Below are 22,251 nucleotides of genomic sequence, written 5' to 3'. Positions count from 1 at the left end.
TTGTCTTGCTGGCAGAAATGTTTGTCAAGCTAAAGTTCGAAATATGCAAAGAGTTGATATACATTCTACTATTCTAATGAAACATTTGAAAATGGGCTTGAGGACATAATATTGAAAGTAAAATTTAATAATCCTGAACAAATTATGAAGAACAATAGATCAAGCTGGGTTGGAAAAATCAAGCTTATCGTATCATAACTTCCATCTGAGTAAAAAATAGCCCTCTGCAACACAATCAAAAATTGGTAAGCAAAAGTTTGTCTCCCAAACCTTATCCATGTTTATTATATCACTCTATAGAGTGGAAACTCTATAACTTTGAAAAATGTGCTCTTTTTTTTTAATATAATTTCCTCTTGTTTGCTTGTTTTTGTCACTTCAATAGTAGCAGCACCTGCCCTAGAGGCTGTTTGAGGGAATCAATGCACTAACTGCTTGATTCACACTTTCTCAGATTAAATGACATTACCACCGTCTTCCAGCTGGCACTGGGGAAAATGGCAATGAGTCTCTCAGTAATCTTTTTATGGCTCTGGTTTTTACTCATGGAACTTTTTTTTTCAGAGACTGCAGTTAGTGAGTGATTGTAAGAAAATGATCTGTCTCTATTGACTTTTCATGGAAAGCAGGGAGCAACAGTCATAAAAGCATGGCTTTCTAAACCACAGCATTGCCTTTCTCTAGCCACTGCAAAAAGCATAAAATCCAAAAGCAAATTAAACTCAAATCTGCAGTGTTGCCTTGCCCAGAGGTAAAGAACATATTTCCCCTTCTCAACTACACTGGCACAGTGCCATGGATGGGCACTTCACCACTGGATTCCAGCCCAGCTGCTGGAATTGTGCCACTGGCAACTGCATTTCAAAAACTCAGAGACCAATCAAATTTCTGCAGCATTACCAGGGCAAAATTAATCTGTTTACACATCTGTTCCTTCTATATTTGGTGGTGGAAACGTGACAGAAGATACTGGCAAAGTTTAGAAACTGCATAAAAGATGAACTCCAGTCCAGAGAGTTTATCGTTCCTAAAATGTTTGGAAGTAGTCAGCAACTGTGTGGATGAAGGTGATGTAAGATTATTTTGATTTTCAAAACTATTTTGGAAAATTCTTTCACCAAAAGCTTAGGAAACTAAGGATATCTGATGTAAGAAAGAAAGTTTTTGTTGAAGAAAAGATGAAAAGGTAGAAAATGGCTGATAAGGGGAAAGGAATAATTTTACTCATTTTTTTGCAGTAGAGGAAGGCCACCAACGGAATACTACAATGGCATGTGCCTCTGCTGTTCTGTTTTTTCGCAAGTAGCAACGACGGTAGGCTAGTAAGACCAGCAAAGATGATAGTTAAAAAATAGATCTTTACATATCATCTTATATCCTTTCAAGCAAACAATATATTGCCTTCTCTGCTGCTGACCAGCATGCTTAGCGTAAGCTCTCATTAAAATTCTGCAAGTTCATTTCATATACTTCCTTTAACACCTGCTGTTCTGAAAAAAAAAATAAAAAAAATCATGTTGCATCTCCTCTCCATTCCACTAACATTCCTTTCTCTGTTGTCTCCCACCTGATATCGCAGGTACCCAAATAAGGGCCATTATGTTTCTACATCCATAAAACTTCTGGCACAGTTTCCCCCACCAATACATCATGAGATTATGAAAATTATAAACAACTGCTATGAAAGTATTAAAGATACCAATTAATTATGAATCTGCAGCAGTCAGCCACTGATGCATCATTTTCTAGTCACATAAGCACACTCTGATAAGCTGCCACAGACATCACTGTGTTTGGGACCAGGGGTAGAGGAGGCTGCAGCTGTAGGATGGATACACCAGCACCGAAAAGCTGGATAGAAATTCTCCAATGGAAACATGCTGGAACCACAGGCTGTGGGTGGACTCATGTTTAATAGCTCACAATTGACCTACTCATAATGAGTTGAATGAATTTATACTTCTGCCCTCCGCATTCACTAGCACTGAGTTCCACCACTTAATTATTCATTCAGTTAAATAGTACACTCTTTTATGTTTTGCTAAATGCGCTGCATCTCTGTTTTGACAGACTTTTACCAAATCCAAGGCAGGGTTCCAGTAGGACCTCCTGAGTAACTGGCTGGCTGCCACTCAAACAGGGAATGGTGCCTTGGCTGCAGAAACAGGAGAGCTATGCTCTAATTTCAGGTCTAACCGTGTTTAAAGCCTCGTCCCTCAAGGAAAAGGAAAAAAGGAAAGGGAGGAAGAAAGAAAAAGTGTCTGTTTCCTATATATTGCCCTGTAGATTTACCACTGCTATTTAATAAGCAAACCAATTGTCTAAGGAGCATCATGAATTGATACTGTTATCTGGAAAGCAACTACAATCTATTAATTGTCTACAATACCCACCAAAACTGTGATCCTGCTTTCAGCTCATATCCACTGAATATCTCTGCTATAGTTTATTTATTTGGAAAAAATATACTGCTTAAAGACTAAATGGAAAGGGGGAAAGCACTTAAAAAAAACAAAAAACCACCTGAAAACAAACAGGAATGTCTCTAGAAAGTCCCAATAATAAACCAATTAATTAAAAAATAAACCAATTAAATGTTACTAAGTGACAATTTATTACCCATTACTGTTACACAAATAAATGCTTAATTGAAAACAGCACTGATTTCATGCTGCCCACACAACAACCTAAGCACTGCCCTTCACAAGCATAATAAAATCTGAATGCCAAGACAGAATAAATAATAAATATATAATTTGTAGTTAGTCTTTTTAAAATGGCAATCCCAGAGAACTGATGTCTTGTGCAATATAATCCTTTAAAAACTGTCACTGATTATGTAGGTCAGCAATCCAAAATAACAAAAAGTATAATTTTACAACAACTTAATCATGTTTTAGTCACAGCCTTCAACAAAGCTATGGATGTGGATAATCTTGTCGCAACTCAGCAAAAACTGCCCCAGAAAACTAAGAAATGCCATACACTTAATCTGTAACACTAGCCACATCCATAAAACATCTTAAATCCTCTTTTCATTTGAGAACTGTCATTTTCTATTTAATGTGACTTATGACAATAAAATTGAAAGGATTCAAATTACTAGAAAGACAGCCTAACATAAATATTTTATCACTTCAGCTACTTACGTATGTATTATATGTACATAAATAGATATTTGGATATAAATATGTAACAAAAGTATTCAATCAGTGCAAGTGCAGCTCAGTGTACTTTTTTAAGTACTGTCAAAACCTGAAGCTCAGGGAAGCACTGCAGCAAACACAGATCAATTTTATTCCAGTCAGTTAAGCTGTATCAAAAGGCTTCTCATCTGTTAAAATGACTTGAGTAGAACACAATGGAAATACTTTCCTAAGGTGCCTTCCTCTTTCCAGGGTCAGTGCAGGAAGTCTGGGAGCCCCAACACCTCTCTCACCCCAAGCACATACCTTCTGGCCAGCACTGCTGCCAGTGCTTTCTCAGCCTTATATCTTCAGGTCACTGGTAACCCATGGGCTTTAAATGGCATTGAAGCCTTGAAGAGTCCGTATTTACAGAAAATCCTTTTTCTCCTTTAGCCTCTTTAATTGATGATTAAATTATGATTTGAGTATTTGAATTTCATCAGTGATTCAATACTGCAAGTGATGGTCATTAATTTAGGTATTTTATAGAACCACAGTTTGAGTGACTAAGCTTCAAAGTTCACCCTTCCTTTACTCTTAACTTGTATGCACATCAGAAGTCTCCAGTCCTAATGGCCAGACGGAGATGGGAAGTCACGTAGCACCTGCATTAGACAAGTGCTGCGATCAAGGTTGTGTGCTCAAGACTCCCAAGAAATTTGGTCTGGTACAGAGAGGCAAACTGACCAACTTCTGACTTGTTCTGTTGACTGAGACAAATGTGATTCTGTGCATGAAGAGCATAGTTGCAACTGCAGCTGGCAGGGTGACAGTTGCAACAACGTGAAGATGATAACTATGATAACTTGGTGTGTACCATCTGAGGGAGCATCTCAGAGGTTATTCCTATGAACAGTATCAGGAATCAGTTTGGAACCAGTCAAAACAAACAAACCAAAATTGACACAAGCTGAGATTTACGTGCCAAGAATCTCTGACATCTCTAGCAAGCTTTGATTTGAGGTTGTTCCTCTACCTCAAATATCAAGAACTAACAATGACAAAAGGCATTCGTGTTTTCTGGAATTATTCTCAGCTACAAGAAGTCACTGAGATGCCACCTGACAGTTTAAAGAGTTTCAGATCACTAGGAGCTATAAATCCTATCGCTAACATTGAGCTCCATAAGAGGTTCAACAGTTACAAAAGCAATTCCCTAGATGATTTTCAAAAATAAATCTAAGTGGAGAGGAAGTAAACAAAGTAATAAGGAAAATTAGTTTCAGGCCTTCAGACAGATGCTTGTCATCACTTCCCTGTGACAGATTTGCAGGGAGAATTTAATTTGGAAAACAAACATTATATGCTGATATCCTGTTTATTTTTAAACGCTTATCGGAAACATTCAGAGAACTGATTGCTATTTTTCCTCATATCCAGCCAAAAGCATGGAGTGATGCACTCATCATTCCAAGCCACAAAAGTCTTTGATGCTGTAACTTGTTCCTCAGAATCACTTGTCTATTTCTCTTCCTTCTGAAAACTGCTTGCTTCCATTTGATACTGCCAACCTACAGTGCTGAATACATTAGTATGGAAAGAAGAAAAAAGGGACCATGCTTTTATGTAATTATTCATCTTTCCCAAATGCCACTAACTTAGTCTTGCATTCTTTGACTCTGTATATTGATAGTCCACACCACTTCTATTTGCACGTGTATGACACTAATGACAGAGGCAACCATCTGCAAAGCAGGAACCTTACACATTAGTTTTATAACCTAAGGTTAAACAAGGTGAGTCTGGGCCACCTTATTTACTTTGTAGTGAAGACCAGACAACAGAAGAAAACATTTCAGCCTGTAATCCCTAGCCATGCTTGACATGCCTTGCTTTCCTCCATAACAAAGCAACTCTCTGAAGACCCAACAATACCTCTTTCAGGCAAACTGAAACTGCTGCATTCATTTCCCACCTATGTTCAGCTCACCTTCATGGATGGATAAAGAAGTTCGTTCAGACCCGTAGGCTGGAAAAATGCCTGCCCTCACTACACGTTTTCATGAACATTCCTTAGAGTAACCACCTTGTTTTATTATTTTACACAGAGAGATTCAGACTATTTTAAAACAATGAGTTGTGATGAGAGCAGCAGGAACTGTACACCTAACTGGAAGATCTTACTAAACGTGCCACTCAAATTTCATCAAAATTTTGTTGTGAGCCTAGTTCTTTTCTTAAGAGAGCTGAGTCCTTTACACCATGGACTGGCAGAAACTTACAGTGAAGTTCAAGATTAAAATAAATAAATAAATAAATCATTAGAATAAAAAGTGCAGCTTAGGATTTGTATTCAGTGCCTGCCCTTCCTTAAAGCAGAAAGAGCTACTGAAGGCATTGACATTGTTTGAGACCATATTTAATTCTGCAGAAAAATGAATATTTAAGTTACATTATTTATCAATTTCATCAAACATTGAACCATTTGGTCAAAAATTGAACGGTTATTTTGAGAAATCAAACATTACTTCCCTCTTTTTAAATGAAGCGTTTCACACTTACCTCCTAAACAAGGCTTTGTTTCAAAATGGAATAAAAATGAAAAGAATAAAGGAAAATGCTTATTTAAATTAAAATCACTTTCTAAAGCTCTGATCTGTGTGAAATGTGGTGCGGAGGTTTGTTAGAGTTAGGGTAGTACGGTTAGGTTATAGCTGGACTTGATGATCTTTAATGTCTTTTCCAACCTGAGAATTCTATGATTCTAAATGTTTTGTGATTTCCTCCAACAAATTGTCAATACACAAACACAGAACTTAAGTGCAAAATCACCAACAGCCAGATTCTGCCTCTGATTATTTACAAATTCAGCAGCGCTTTCTTGATTCAAACGTTCTCTGAAAGGTTTGCACGGGTTGAAAACAAACAAACAAATGAAGGAGCGGTGAACTTGTATCCCAAAGTGCATCAACATCTGATGATTTCCTGCCAAGTCTGTAACAAATTTACACAATGCATTTTATTGCCTCTCTTCGTGACAGGAAAATGCTTCCCTTCCTATCCTTATTTACAGTCCTAAACTGAAGTAAATAGCGTTTGGTTGGCAGTGGAACAACAAAGCAGATTATTGCCTCTGTTCTTCTGGCAGAATAAAAAATATATATCTTTGCAGCCAGGATTTTGGTGCAAGTGGCCACAGAATGTGCAGCTTATTTGAGTCTGTGTTTAAAGTAACTATTTATAAACAACCATATGGAAAAATATCGTAACATATGGAAATATACAAATGCAATTCAAGAAAATCTATTTTAAAATAACAGGAATTCCAGGAAAGCTTATTAAATTAAAAAAAAAATGTTTTGAAAATTAAGATTGACACAGGAGTAAGTGCACCTCTTAAAATATTTCTTTCAGAGAAAAGAATCTGAGCAGCTCCTCCACATTATGAAAAGCATCACAACAGACTGAAGTTATGAAATTATGCTGAGCATCCCATCCTGCCATTTATCTTCATGGGCAATTTTAATGATATAAGCATAGCATATATTTTATATTGTATGCATATAAAAAAATATTTGCGTACATATAAACATTTTAGAATGCATAGGGAAGAAGCAGTTATGCATGCTAAGTACCTGAAAATCAATACAGCTTCAGTAGCCTAAGTGAAAAGCAATACTGATAAAAAATGGACTTGCTTTATCCACAAGGAAATAATTTTGCATAGACATTCAGAGTAGAGAGCATCTAAAAGTAACAGCTGCAAATACACATATCTTCATCTTTCTAATCTCTCCTGTGTCTGGCTGCTTGCTCTGAGCTACCTGGCATTGGTGACACTCCTGATGGGAGAGGCAGCTCATTTTTCCCATATACACTACGGCAATACTCCAGCAACTGACACAGGTCACCTCCCACCTTCCCCCTCCTCTGTCATTTTTTACCTCTTTCCCACAGCGCCCTAGCAACTTAATCACACGTGTATGACCAGCTGCCATACAAACTATACACTTGCAGGGAAGCATAGTAGGAAGAGTGAAGAGCAACAGCAAGGCACGTTCAGTTGTAAGATAAATATGTAGACATTCCCACAGAAGAGCCCACAGCTCAGAGTAATCCTTAGTCATCACATACAGTGACCTGGAGAGAGGTATCTTTGCTATTTGTTTCTTTCTGCCCGCCTCCTCATTTGGTATGTATTTCCATTAGTTCAGAGAACACCTGAGCAGAACTCCAGTACCAATCTCATGTAGGCTGTCTAGTGAACTGTGCTCCATGTAGCACCAGCTACAGACCTTTCCAATCTCACAGTCAATCCCTGCAGGATGGCACCTCTGTGATCTTGTGCAGTGCACGCACTGCTTTCAGGTGTGCAGAGTTTTGTCCAGCCTTCCCTCTGCTGGTTTGTTTAGAGAGTTCAATTTGTATTCTTACTCTAGGATAGAAATAATCTCAGAAATGTCTGGAGAATGACAAAGTGACAAAGTGCATGTTCTAAAGATTTTGAAAGAAAAACGTGTAAACGCACTTCTCTTTTGGACAGTAAATAAGACATTTTCTTCAAGTTGTAAGTCATCCCAGTAGTGTCCTGCTCTTCTTTTTCTCTTCATCTCATTCCTCTGGAATATCTCCTCAAGGATTTGCCAAGAATCCTGTTGCAATTTTTACAATATTTACATATTTCCCGTGCTTCTCTTTCTATGACATCATATACCCACTTGTGACCTGTCCCAGAGACAGTGTGCAACCTTTATTTGCTTCCCTTACTGATTATCCTTCACTAAGTACAAGATGCCTTATTACAAATCCTTTATTACTATCTTATTGCTCATTTAGTATTTTTGCACCACTTTTTAATTTAATCTGTAGCTAATTAAATTTTATCAACGACTTTTCTCTTGCTGGGGGACCTGATGTCTTGAGCAGATGACAGGCTGAACTCACTGACCATACTAACAACTAAAAGTGTTCCTGAGAATGTAAATCAATTTACAGATGAAATGGCTCTTTGTGTTTGTCTAGTTCTTTTTAGGTACCATCGTTGTAAACACTGAAAATTTCACCCTGTTCTGCCAACACAGTGAGCTAATGCGTGGACCCTGTCTCCCTCCAGTGGCACGTCCCACTGGCCATAAAGTCTAACATTAAAGTGCAGTTAGTCTCCCTGAAACTCGGGTGATGTCTCCCCATTGCCATGGTTGCTAGGGGGCTGTAGGGAAAGCTGGGAGAGATTCCATGTGGCCTAAAAGCCCTGGGCAAATTACAAAACGACCCCATTCTTTCAACAAGTCCCTTCTAACTGCCAAAATCTGCTACTGCCTGCTCAGCTTGCTGTTGCTTATATAGCAGTAGCAAGAAACACAAAAAAGAACTGAGGGGAAGGGGGGCTGGAAGGAGACAAACTATTTGCTCAGTGCCTGAAATAAGGCAAAGTTTTCCAAGCCAATGGTTGGACTTCTGAAGTCAAATTTGGTAGATAACAAAATTTGGTAGATAACAAAATACTACATAAATTTCACAGTATTAAGCTGTTGAAAATCCAGGGCTGTATCTATATACATAGATGGCATAATGCCACATCAGTGGTACAAACTAACAGTCCTGCACTTTTGTACACAATTTTGATTGTTCCTTTCCCACAGCAAACTGAGATTTATATGCACAATGTAGTGACTTGTGTGTGAACAAATATCAGGCTATTCCATGCACTGCAGAGGTCTTTTGTTTGATTGATTGTTTTTTTGTCACAGGAGAAGACCCTGAGTCTTCTGTCCCCATGCATCTTGAAATGCATGTGCTCAATCACCGCAGTGCAGATTCAACACAGCAGTAAATACATTCCTTGGAGTAGGGCTAATGCAATGTGCTCCCAGACTTGCCTTCAGCCAGTCTTTGGAGCAACTGTGAACAGGCTCCCAAGAGTGATTTATGGTTTTGTTAAACATCTCTGTCCGGTCAGGAAATATGCTGTGTTGCAGCAATTTGTTGGTCTAGCTCTTCTTTAAAACCACTTAAATAATTTGTAATGCAGAAGACAAAAAGCATAGTAAAATGGAAGATTCTCATTACACAGATTATAAAATGCACAGCGGGGCAAAATGTTTTTAAACATTGCACCAGCCTTTGTACAGTGTTTACCTTACAATTTAAAGCCTCAGTTATTTGTGACTGCAAACAGCAGAGTTGTGCAAAGAAGAATCCATTCTTATTCAAGTTTCAATTTAGAAAGTTGGGGAAGGAGTTTAATATTTAAAAGGAACAGGAGAGCCTCACAACTGCAGCAATACTTTTTTTTCTTTCAGAGACAGAACAGCTTGAAATGTAGATTCCATATCAAATGAACAACACTGCTTGTTCAAAAATACACATTAGAGTTGGAGTTACATACACAGGAAATTCAGCTCAGGATTTTCATACCTATGGCCCTTGCACAGCCTCCTATTTTTTACATTCACAACAGCTCACAGCTCACAGCTGTGTGGAAAGTTAACAGCTACTGATGTAAACAATATAGAGAAGGGGGGGGAATGGCAGGGGAAAAAACTTACAGAGATTTTATCAGAACTGCATAGGTGTGATGGGAACTGACTTCCTCTTCTTTTCATTCCTACTGTTTGTTTTTTTTCCCCCAGCTAATTCTTTGAACTAAATGTCTGCATGAATACTTGAAACAGTGAAAAGTGCAGTAAATTGCTGAAGGTATTACTAGACTTAGTGATAAGGTTGGTACGATTTCAGGCAGGTGATCTGCTGCTGAACCTTTTTTCTATGTACCATACTTAAAAACCAGGCTGATCGTGCTCTACTGAATGCATTTTCAATAAGTTCCTCATTAGAATTAGGTTTCTCACTTGTAACATTCCAAATAAACAGAAGTATCAAAACACTTATCCAGATATGAGACATTATTTCATTGCCAACATACTGATTTTTTTGGTTTCTTCTAAATTTTGTGAAAAGAAAGAAAGCCTTAGGACTTCTGATTAGATACAACAGTTGCCTCCACTATTGAGGCTATGAGTTTTTTTATTTTCTGCCTTCAGAAACATAGGCGTCATTCGGCCTCAAGATGGCGATGCGATTGTGATAGTTGCTTTCAAGGCTGCATGGACTAGCAGGCGAGCAAGGGGGAATTAATCTCAATTGTTTATACTTCTGCTAAAAAGAGACTCCTTGGGAATGAATCAGAATGGCGTTACTACTGATGCTCTCATCACAGAGAACTGTGCATGGAAATCAGAAGTTCAGGAAAGATAAATTCCTTCATATTTTTCCAGTTTAAATAGAACAGGACTGAATGAAATACCACCTCTACATCAGTGTCCCATGTTGCTCATGCACACTTGCATACCATATGTTGGCTAAATGAACAGGAATTGTTAGCAACTGTGATGAATTACAATTAAAAGAAAATAATTGCAGGTCCATGTCCCCCCCCCCCCCAAAAAAAAAGTAATAACTAGAAAAATAAACTTATTCTAATGAGAAAATCAAGGAGATTTTAAAGAAAAGTAAAATTTTCAGGCAAAAACAACATTTTAACTTGCATCCACTCAAAGTGGATGTCTACTGAAAAAACACATTTTCTCTGCAACTTATATCCAATTTAGTACATTTTTTTTCCTCACACAGAGCATGGGAACAGCCAGAGCCATGGGTAGGGACGCTTTGTATTAGATCAAGCTGCCAAATCCCCATCCAGCCTTGCCTTGAGCACCTCCAAGTATGGGGCACTGATGTCTCTGAGCAATCAGCACTGGACTTAATATCAACATTTTCTTTTGGTGATTTGGTTGCAAGGATAGAGTGCTCTCTCAACAAGTTGTTGAATGATACTACTTGTAAGCTTTGGAGATAGACCTACAGCCTGGAAGGCAGGGCTGGGATTCAGAGAGAGATCAAAAAGCTAGTAAAATAGGAGACAGGAATTTCTTTAAAAAAAAAAAAAGCAAATTCAAAGTCCTTCACCTGGGACAGAATCATCCCACATAGCAACATGGACTGCACACAGACTTGAGAACTGAAAAGGACCTGGTGCTTTTGTAGAGCAACAAATTGGACACGAATCAGCGTGTGCCCTTAAAAATGAAACAAAAAAAATCAGTTGCATTCTGGCCTATGTTAGCAAGAATCTATGCAGAACGCTGAGGAAACTTGACCTTTTGTCATGACAAATTTCAGCACGTCTGCAAAAGCATCACAACTGAGTAACAAGAGGTTCTCTCTACAAACACCCTTCTTGTCACTTCTGTTTCTTTCTCCCTGGCTCTGTTGTTAGGAGAAGATGGAAAGAGAGGACAGAGGGGCAGAAAACGCCTAGAAGCTCCATAAAGTCATGGCTGCCTAACAGCTGAATTCATATAGCTGAGCTACTAGATGTGCACTGTAGAAATATTTCTGGCATCAGAAATTTTACTGCAACATTCACACTTCATCACTGCAAATGAAAGTTCAGATAAATTTAAAAGCAATTCTAACTGTGATGGCTCTTACTTTGTTGTACTTTTTATGTAATTCATATTTCATATTTAAGGTCATGAGTAATTGCTTCACAGGTAAAGTACAACTGTCATTCCTCTAAATGGAACTGCATTCTGTGAAATTCAGCCCCAAAACCTATGTTACTAAACTTTATTCAAGACTTTTGTAAACACCAACTATTCGGAGAAGACTGCAACTCTAAATCACACCCGTCTCTACAGATGCTGTAAGGAATATTTCCATTAATTCTATGGGTTGGGTTGTTTTGGTTTGGTTTTTTGTTGTTGTTGTTGTTTGGGTTTTTCTTTTTTGTTGTTGTTGTTGCTGTTGTTTTATTTGTATATGAATGTTTTAAATAAATTAGTAAATCAGCCAGATACAGCATACAAGCACACAGTAAACAAGGAGATTCTATTCTCACTTCCCTCCACACTTTAGGGATCCACAGCTACAGCAGGAATTAAATTTAACATAATTTTAGACTGTGACCCAGCAAATTGTTTTGTCTGCCAGTCCCTAACCAAGAATTTAAAATCTCTTCAGCATACAAATATTAGGAAAATCAGAATATTTCTTTTGTGTGAGTTAGAGTTCAGGAAGGACCCCATGTTTAATCTATAAACAGCAGCTATGTCTTCCAGATTGGAGGTAAAAGAGCATGTTTCAAGCCAGTTTGAACATGGCTGCTATAGAGACCTTAGTGCTGACGAAGTAAAGCATCACTGAAGCTTGAATATGTTACTCTACTATTATCATGAAAAGTGATCAGTACGAGCTCTGCAGATACTCAGGACAGAACATGGAATTTCCAGGCCATGAGGGCCCAGTCTGCTGAAAATGAGATAGTTTTCAAATGCTGTGTTCTCTAAGAGAAACTGAAAAGACAGATGAATAGCTGCTTAGAAAGCTATAACAAACCATGGAATGCAAATTACACAGAAACAAAAGATTCAAGAACTTCAGACTAAAGCAAGCTTTGAAGAAAAACTCAATCCACAGTAAACATAGCTGGCACTGTGGTTCATATACTGGTCTCCTAATACAGACACACAGTCTTCTTGGAACATCATTTAAACAGACCTATAAGCAAAGAGAAAAACAAGTCTGCTGGTACACATGCATTATGCTTTGATACTGTGGAGTAGATCCAAACAAACAAGGAATGAAGATGAAAACTGAAAACACAAATATTACGGTTAGTTCAGCTGTCTCCTAATTCCTCCTTGACAAAAACTTCTAGAATGAATTCAGAAGTGGCTCATGGAATGTTCTGGGACATTTTTTTCTTCTTTTTTTTTTTTCTTTTTTTGGTATGCAAAAGAATTATGGTTTTGAATATTACTGTGTTCTGCTTTGCAAGAAAATGTTAAAAACATATGTTCTAGTTTTACAATTGTGATGCCAAGCTTCCTTGTTATCTTGAGAAGTGCCAAGGACACTACCCATAATCCAGAAATCTTTCTTCTGCCAGAGATGATTCATCTAAACAAAGCTCAACTTCAATAAAATACACTTTTTCAAATAAAAATAATGCTTTAAAACCATTTCACCACCTGTGCTACAATTAAGCCATCTACATTATTGCTAATAAACTCTGTTGTGAACTATGGAGCCTATCCTATTTCATCTTCTTTCCCACAAAAAGAGATGAATCTTTTAAATACTGAGGTTTGCTAAGCCTGGAAGTTTATTAGATAAAATCACACTGAAACAGAGGAAAAAAATATTGGCTTGTTAAACCAAAACATTAAGCCTGCTTTAAAGACACTGTAGTATCAGCTAAGCCGTATGTGTTGGACCAACTGATGGATGCACATGTGGCCTTGTGCTTCTCAGACTCCTTGGGTAATACTGTGTGCTTTGAAAAGTGTCATGGCAACAATGTACTTCTTTACAAATGGAAGCAGTATAGTAAATAGGCATATAAAAACCCCCTTGTAAACTGACAATAATGTTGTTTAAGCTTACATGCCCTCCTTCAATGACAAACAGCAGCAAGGGTGTGGGTTGCATGTGGAAAATCCAAGGAGGCAAAATCCTGTTAAAAGGCCTCTTGTGTGCCAATGGACAAATGAAAGAAGCAAAACCCAAGTAGCAGGTCTACCTCCTGCTCACATGAGGTCACAGACATCACAGGTGGAAGAACACGTACAAGAAACGAGTACTTGTCACTTTGTGCTAAGACTGTGGGTAACTTTAGTTGTCAGAACCACGTAACAAAGTGAAACACTAGTTAAAGCTGAACATAATAAATGCATGCCATCCATGTTCTCAGATAAGCATATTACAGACATTTCACGTTTCTGCTGAAATGAGTTAAGACATACAGAGTCTGTATGACATACAGTTCACTTGAAATGGGGCTGGCTTGGTGAATTTATCACGGTATGTGTCTGCTAAGTATTGCAAACAAATGATTGGAAGTACATCAAGGAATTCTGCTTTTTTTTTTTCCCTCCCTCTCACTGGGCTAATTTCTCAGGTGCACCGAGGATACCTTTATTCAAGGCTAAGACTAGATGTTAGGAAGCCATAGCACATCACTGGGTTCCTAACTCCATTTCCACAACTGTTCTTTTACCTCTCATCTACACAGGCACAGAACTGTTGCTGCTTTTAGGCTGAATGGCATTTCTACAAGATTAAATTTTCATTGGAAATTTCTGTATTTTAAAGTACTTTTTTTCCCCTAGTATTTTCTGTTTGGTTAATCTTTGAGGGAAAAAGAAAAAATCACCTCTTTTACTAAGTAGTATCAATGTCTAATATCTTTTGCAACACCAAACTAGGTAAGTAAAACACTGTTTACAATCTATTATAGAGCTTGTAGCATTTTCCCTCTTTGATATCACAGAAATAATACATTATTAATTATTTTATTGTAGTAATCCATCATTTAAAAAAAAAAAATCAAGCCAGTATTTTCATGTTCAACTCTGCTCTGGAAATACCTGAAAAAAGTTAATGCTTCGACTGTCTTGCTGGAGCTTTATCTCTTCATGGTATATAGAGACGACTTCTTCAATGGCAATAATGATCTGAATGACCAATTTCTATAATACTCTTGACTGAGATTTAGCTTTGGAATGAGCACAGAAAGGTAGAGCTCTCACATGGCTAATTTACAGTCACATTTGTTTCTGATGAAACCAATAGCAACACTTTGCCTCTCAGTGGCAGAATGTACAACAACAACAGTATGTCTGAAAATTGTGATTTATCAGCCAAGGTAACTCTCTACTAAAAGAGTAATGCAATCCAACAAATGTAAGCAGTGATAGCTTTAAATCTCCATCCACAACCCCAAATCTCCACCAATAAACATCTACCCAGGAATTGCCTGCATTCAGATTTTAATATCAATAAACTTCTGCAGTTCCCAGGCAAAGAAGTAAATGTATGGATCGTGGTCCTACCTGTGGGTCAGACAGTCGGGAAATGTCAGGATACAAATAGAATTTTATCCCTTCGGAAGCACCTGGCAACGTTACTCCTCGAATCAGAAGAATCATCAGCATGATGTAGGGGAATGTGGCTGTTACGTATACAACCTAGGAGAAACAAGCAAACATTAGGAAATCATTTTCTTCCAAGCGCAATAAAGTGCATCATCTATTTTTCAACTAGATTTTAAAAAACCTAAATTGTTTCTGGAAGAAAAGGGGCTTTTGATGTCTTTGGTCACACAGATGAATTTTGTCCTTTAACCATATTCCCTTTTAAATAATTTACAACTTGCAGGAAAAATCAATATTTTTTATAAAAACTGTTTAGTTTCTAAATCTATTATTCTTGGTTAGTGACAGTTGGCTGTATTTTATATTGTGGTGTATACATACACTATACAACTACTATTCCAAACACTGGTAGAGGGACACTGATTCATAATCACAAGTAATTCATTGAGTTATCTTATATGGAGTATATAACAACACATACAATGAACTCTCAGCCACCTAATAATTACTAAACTGAAATGTCATATGACTGCCTTGCTTGCAAGTCCATGCTTGAGGAATGAACATTTCATAAACATACATAGATACTACATATATCCTCCTGAGATCTGCTGTGTTACCCTTATCAAGTGAGGCTTTCTAAGGAAGTGCTGAAACCTAGTAATTTTTATTTTTACTTATATTGTCAGATTTTTTTCAGAAATCAGTGTTCTTTAGTAGATGGGGAACAACTGAACATTTCTGGAAACCTGTGTGAAGTCATATTTTCCAAAGAAAAAATGAGCAGAATTTCTCTAATTATACAGTCACATAGCTGAGAGCCAAATATAGCCACTCAAATCTGGAGTTGGATTAAATGATTGATTCCACATCACTACAAATATATTTCCTCTAAGAAGTATTGTATCTTAAACTTAATTCCCTGTAACTATTTCTACCTGCACAAAGCAGATCCAATACACCCTACCGTGAGATGATGCTTTAACGTATCTGACTTGCACAAATCAAAGTAAATTAAACTGCAAGAATAGGAAACAACATTTGGTAAAAAGATATGACTTGTATAGCCCTCAAAAACAGACATTTTAAATTCAGAATTTCATTAACTGTTTCATGCCTATGTTAATGAAAAAATTACATCAGACAACCCATGATAGGACAAACACATTTTCATGACAAAGAAATGGAATTTTGATTTTCAAGCCAAATTGAGTACATAATCCCAAATATGAAATCATGTCATGTGTGCTTCATGTGGTACACTCAGAAAAGAAGATGTTGAAACCACGGAGCAGATCTTTGAATGTGTCCATCTGCCCAAGTCATACTTAGACACCTCATTCTTCCTGGCCTTAATAGGAACTAATTCCTATATATCTTTCAGGTCCCCTATCCCTGTTGAAAATACAAATCATTATTTTCCCAGGAAATCAAACCAACCATTATAAACCTATAAAGTGCATAATTCTGAATTGATTCGTTCATAGATCAACACAATGCAAAATGGGAAGATTTATCCCAGTACTTTCTTCTACTATTATTGACTTAGTGAAAATGCAAATGAATATGACTGAGTTCAAATAGAGATTGTCTCAAAGAGACTGTCCTCCGTAGCAAGGCTCAAAATGCAAATGGAACATGGGTTAATGAGAAGAAACATGAATGAACGTGGTCCTGATCTGAGTCCTGTATTGAATGGAGAGAGTGGGGATCCCCTTTCTTTCTGGCTACAATAGTGAAAAAGGATAATAAATAGGGAGAAAAATTGGTTCAGTATTTCTGGCAATAAATGCTAAATAGTCAAAACAGTAAACGAGATACCAAGGAAGTACACGTGGGAAAGATACAGCCTTCCTGAGCTAACTGCTGGTCAATCGCTGGTGTTAGTGCACACGGAGATAAGTAGGCTGCTAGCTTCTGTGCTACTGCAACAGGTACGTACTGTGTGCTGACAGGGGAGGGATGGCCACTACTTGTAGCTAGTGTTTGAGTATCCCTATGTGTTGATGTATTTCATTCCATTGTGTCCAGTGTATCATTTGTCACTGTGCTTGTTTTATTATGCTTCCCAAGAGCTCATGAAATTAAGGAGGATGAGGCATTTTAGAAATCAAATGTCATTATTATTATTATCATCATCACATCTGTAGGCATTAAAAGTTTCCTAAATCATTTTCTTTTCTTTCAACACATCAAACATCTCTGAATATAAATGTGAACACAACTGTTTCTAATTACACCACATCCTGTTTTAATTGACTTTAATTGCTTGGTATGATAATTTGCATTCCAATGCTCAAAATGCTTTTTTTAAACTTGTCAGAGCCATGCCAGTGTTAAAGGAGTTGGAAACCAAATAAAAATGTCTGGCATGGTGTTTCTTGCACTTAGTTCTCCTACTGCAATATAATAGGGAAATCTACAAAGATGTTTATACATATCACTATGTAGAAAGACACCATGAGCTTTGGCTGCCATGAACTTTAAGTATCAAAACACTGGAACTTCAAGTAGCAGAAATTTAAGAGACTTAGATGTTTATGTAACATAAGATAGGTAGGTTATAATTACACAATGAAAACTGAACTAGCTACCAGTTTGTGTCTTTTCATACCAAAACACCTAGATCTGGTACAAGGGTACAGATCAGGCTATAAGGACTGTTGAACTACCCATCCTAAATTAAAAGGTGCTTTTCAGAACCTTGCTTCTGGGCAAGACCAATCCCAGATAATCAAGTGAAAGAGCAAACGTAGAAGAAATCTCTGATAGATCTATGAGAATAAGGAAGAAGCCCCGCAGGCAATGAATTGAGCCACACAGTCTCAGAAGTCTAAAAGCCTAAACAGAATAAAAGTATTTAGTATCACTTGATGTTTTAGAACATTATTTCCCTTGAATTCCTCTATTTTTCTTCAGGAGATAAGCAAAAGTAGCAACATCATCAATTTGCCCTAAATCAGAAGAGTTATATTGAGAAAAAGACGTGAATCCGTGCTTTGCCCATCCTTAACTTTCATTTAGAGATTTTGACCATTGGCTAGTGATTTAACTTATTTATTTAGTGGACACAGTGACCACTGAGAACTCGATTGACACCACCAACTTCTTTTGTCAGGAAGAGACTGCTAAAGTTTTCAGGTATCAGTAATAGTATACAAAGTAGAAAAAGATGAAATTATATATCCAGTGCAGTCCATTTGTGCAGAGAAACAACTTGGGAACCAAAAATTTCACTGCCTGAGTGATGTGACAGAGGAAAAGAATAGTTCTTATCCTGCTTTACAGTACAGATGTTAGTAAAATTGTACAAGGAATTATTTTATCACAGTCTGTGTCTTTGTACAATGTGTTATCAATATAGGCTCATATTCCCGTAAAAAAAAAAAAGGAAGAGTCTACATGCCACAGTTTACGCAGCCATCTTGTTCCACTAATAATTTTTCAGTTTTTCAAATTCTAACCTCTTATATGTTAAGAGCAGATAATGTTATGATTTTCTTTTACAACCATACACAGGAATTTTTCCTTTCATCGTCTGAAAGTCTTCTGCTGATATGACACCATACCATCTATGAACATACAAATCACAACAGAAGAGAGATGAGATTTTTCAATGCTAATTGGATTTACAAGAAGAACAGTACAAAGGAATGACAGCTGATTCACAAGTTTTTCAAAACTATGTCAAAAGGGAAAAACACATTTTCTAGATCTACCAGTATTTTTAAGCTAAAATTTCATATGCAGAAAAGAAACGAAACTAAAAAGCCAACAAAATACCAGATAAGTAGATTTGTAAGAGGTATGAGTGGGGTAGAAGATCTAGCAAAACTGATGATTGCTCTATTTTCTGTTTTTTAGATTTACATAGTATCATTTGCTGTTTTTCTTGTTTGTTAACCCATAGAGACAAAATTGCACCAGAATAATCCTCTTAATCACCCTTAGACCAGTTTATTGTTCACAAGACACAGAATTTTTTGCAAGCTACTCATTATTAATGTGTGACAACAGTTCCACTTGGTATAGAAAGTAGTTAAAAATCAACAGGTAAGAAATTTTAGTAGGATTTCAGAGCTAAGAAATAAGCATCAGGGGAAAAAAACACTGGGAATGCATGGCGCACTAGAAAATTAGGTGGCAAAAGAGTAACTTCATAAAGGTATAAAAGAATCTTATTAAATGCACAGCGATTACAGGAAGAGAATATTAATCATGAAATACTAACACCAGAAATACATAATTTTAATTTCAGATCACACCAAGTTCAATGGCTGAGGGACAGAAAAGTCTCCATTTAGCATAGCTGTGCAAGTCCTTATTTTTATCCGTGCGGTAATTAAGGCAATGAATAAATAAATACATGTCAGAGTCAAGTCGATACAGTTCTCTTTAGAATTAAATGAAAATTCCAAAATACATTTCATATCAATACAAAAAAATCTATTCCATTCCATTTTGTCTGTGTTCTTTTTAATGAATGGATGGAAGATCCATCTTGACTGAATACCTTTAACAAACAAAAGTTAATATTCCTAAGATTCATTTAAAAATTAAACATGGGTGAAGATACTTTTCCCCTGTATTTGTTTCCAGTATGAATTATTATTTAAATTGGGTCTGATTTTATGATCTTTGCAGTATTTCCCAAATTCCATTTCAACATTTTCTGTGCCTGACGTACTGCCTAATTCTACTGAGAAATTCAGGAGGAGGGTAGGATGGCAGAAGTTTTGACTAAGTGGAATCTTAGTGCTCTACCAATCCAGGATTACAAAGAACATAAGAAAGTAATGAAAAAGTACCAAAGACAGACAATAACAACGAACTGCAGCAGTTTCTTCTGGAGTGAACCATAAACATAGATGAATTGCTATTTCTCTACATAAGTATTACTTAAACAACATCAATTTTCTAAATTTATTATTTGAAATTCTTTCTCAAGTTATTACCAGCCGGTTTTGTTTCCAAATCTCCCCAGACTATTGTGATCAAGATCTGTCTTTTCTTCTGAAATTGTTTTTCAAGATTGTTGGCTATTTTGATGTGGCCTACAGATCTTACATTAAATTTTAAAAATGTATTGCCTAGGGCAAATGCAAAGCTCTACTTCCATTTATTTGTGTAAGATTTATTACTTTAGCCAATAAAACTACCCGAAAACATTCATTTCTTAGGTTACCAAGAGAAACTAAACTTAAATAGTAACAAATATAGTCTCAGTGATTTCAAGACAAGTATCCTACATTTTATCCTGTTTAAAGAGCATTTTATCACAACCATAAATGAGACAGCATAGAACTTGAGCAGCAAATAAAACACACGTGTACTGAAACTATGCATATCTAGAATAATGTTTTTTATTATTATTTTTGCTAGCAACCTAGTGCACAAAGAGAAAGACCTGTTCTATTCCAGTCTTTCTCACAATAATACAGGAAGCACTTCAAACATTTTCACTAAGCTCATCACTCCAAGCAAAAGTGTTTATGTTCCCATCAAGTAGTGAATTTGCAGAGACGCAAATATCTCAAAATCAAAGACTGCTATTTAATCAAGTAAAAGTCAACTTTAAAAATCAGTCAGGAAGAATTTTAAATATGAATTAGGACTAATTAATCAACTGAGGATTTTTTTCCCCTACAATTTGTAAAGGTCTTCAAAAAGTTTAAGCTTTTATAAACCAAAGCTATTCCTTTTCAGAACCTTCCAGGCTTTTCAGACTTCTTGTTTTCTACTATATATAGCAAGCCAGATACTGATATTAGTTATAAACAGGCAGAGAAACCTGAAATTTTCTTAAATAACTTTCAATATGGGCTGAGTTTCCGACAATTCTGATATAAGACAATTCAGTTTCTACAAAACGAATGTACAGAATTGTCCCTTACTAGGCACCTGAATTTCCAGTTTACTGAGTTTAGACATGACAGAAATGAGGTACAAATAAGACACTAAATGTACTTCATTTCTTAGCTAATTTAGACATGCCTGTCCAGATCTCACTGAAGGCTCTATCCAGTAGCTTCTGATATATTCTGAAAATGTTTAACCTATGAAGCAGGTAAAAATGCAAGGGTCAGAATAGGACAGGAGAAGAGGTGATTTTCCTGCTTGTAGGATAAAACAGAGCTCATCATTTATTACTGAAAAAGTTGTGTTTGTTTAGCCACAGGACGATACAATTTCATCACCATGGTGACTGCCGAGAGATATATTCATCATAAAACATTCGTAATACTATGTGTTTATTGAGTATAATAATTATTAATAGCTATATATAATCATAGAATCATAAAGACTGGAAAGACCACTAGTCCAGTCTAACCATAAGCTCATCATAATCATCCCACTAAATCTTTTCACTGAATGTGACATCTACCATTTTCTTGAAAACCGCCAGGGATGGGGACTGCACCAACTCCCTGGGCAGCCTGTTCCAATAACATAATAGCTTTACCACTTAAACTATCCTCCACGTCCCACATTCTCCACATTTCCATTCCCTATGGCTACTACTTTTATTACAGTGCAGTTATATATATTTTACCTCAAGGCTTACTGCACTTAACTTTCCTACTACTGCAGACTCTAAATCTAGCCCTTAAATCACCTCATGTCCCACTTGTAGAATGCTGATCTGACACAGTGTGCTGCAAATTAATTCTGCTTTTGAGCTGAACTTCACAGTATGAGAAGTAGATTTGATGCGATGCATCAGAAAAGGAGAGGAATCACACAGTAAAGATATTGGCCTGGACTTAAAATTATGATTCTGCTCCAGTTTTATCTTTCTACCTCAGGCACATCTCCCTGTCTTCACTTTATACCTGGAGTTCATCAGAGATCTCCAACTGCCCATTATGGAAATCAGATGTAAGGACAAGCTCTTTGGGGAATACAGGCATCTTACTGTGTTCATCCAAGACTTGTAACAATGTGATTCTAACCTCAGTAAGGCACTTCAGGAACAAGTGACATACAAATTAATTAAATACTGACATCAATTGGTGTTAGTTATCACAGATAGAACCATGTACCTTTTCTACCCACAAAAAATAAGAAAAATAAGGGAAATAAGAAAAATCTTTTTTTGCAGAATTCTTGGTGTCATGCTGTCGACACACATGACATGACACAATCAAGCTTATACAGGCTGATTTGAGTTTCTTTATTTTCTT

At 36.7% G+C, this 22,251-nt stretch overlaps 1 protein-coding gene across 2 annotated transcripts in view; it reads right to left on the bottom strand.

The window, feature by feature from the left end:
• SLC6A11 (solute carrier family 6 member 11) overlaps positions 1 to 22,251 on the bottom strand; it is a 91,309-nt gene that overhangs the window by 26,557 nt on the left and 42,501 nt on the right. For both annotated transcript variants that reach the window (XM_019620012.2, XM_010718410.2), the window contains exon 7: positions 15,026 to 15,160. In XM_019620012.2, the coding sequence (XP_019475557.1) occupies positions 15,026 to 15,160 (135 nt within the window). The remainder of the gene's footprint in view (positions 1 to 15,025; positions 15,161 to 22,251) is intronic.

This window comes from Meleagris gallopavo, chromosome 14, assembly GCF_000146605.3.
Source record: "Meleagris gallopavo isolate NT-WF06-2002-E0010 breed Aviagen turkey brand Nicholas breeding stock chromosome 14, Turkey_5.1, whole genome shotgun sequence".
Taxonomy (NCBI): domain Eukaryota; kingdom Metazoa; phylum Chordata; class Aves; order Galliformes; family Phasianidae; genus Meleagris; species Meleagris gallopavo.
Note: the sequence above shows the minus strand (reverse complement) of the source record. Positions and strands in the feature narration are given on the sequence as shown.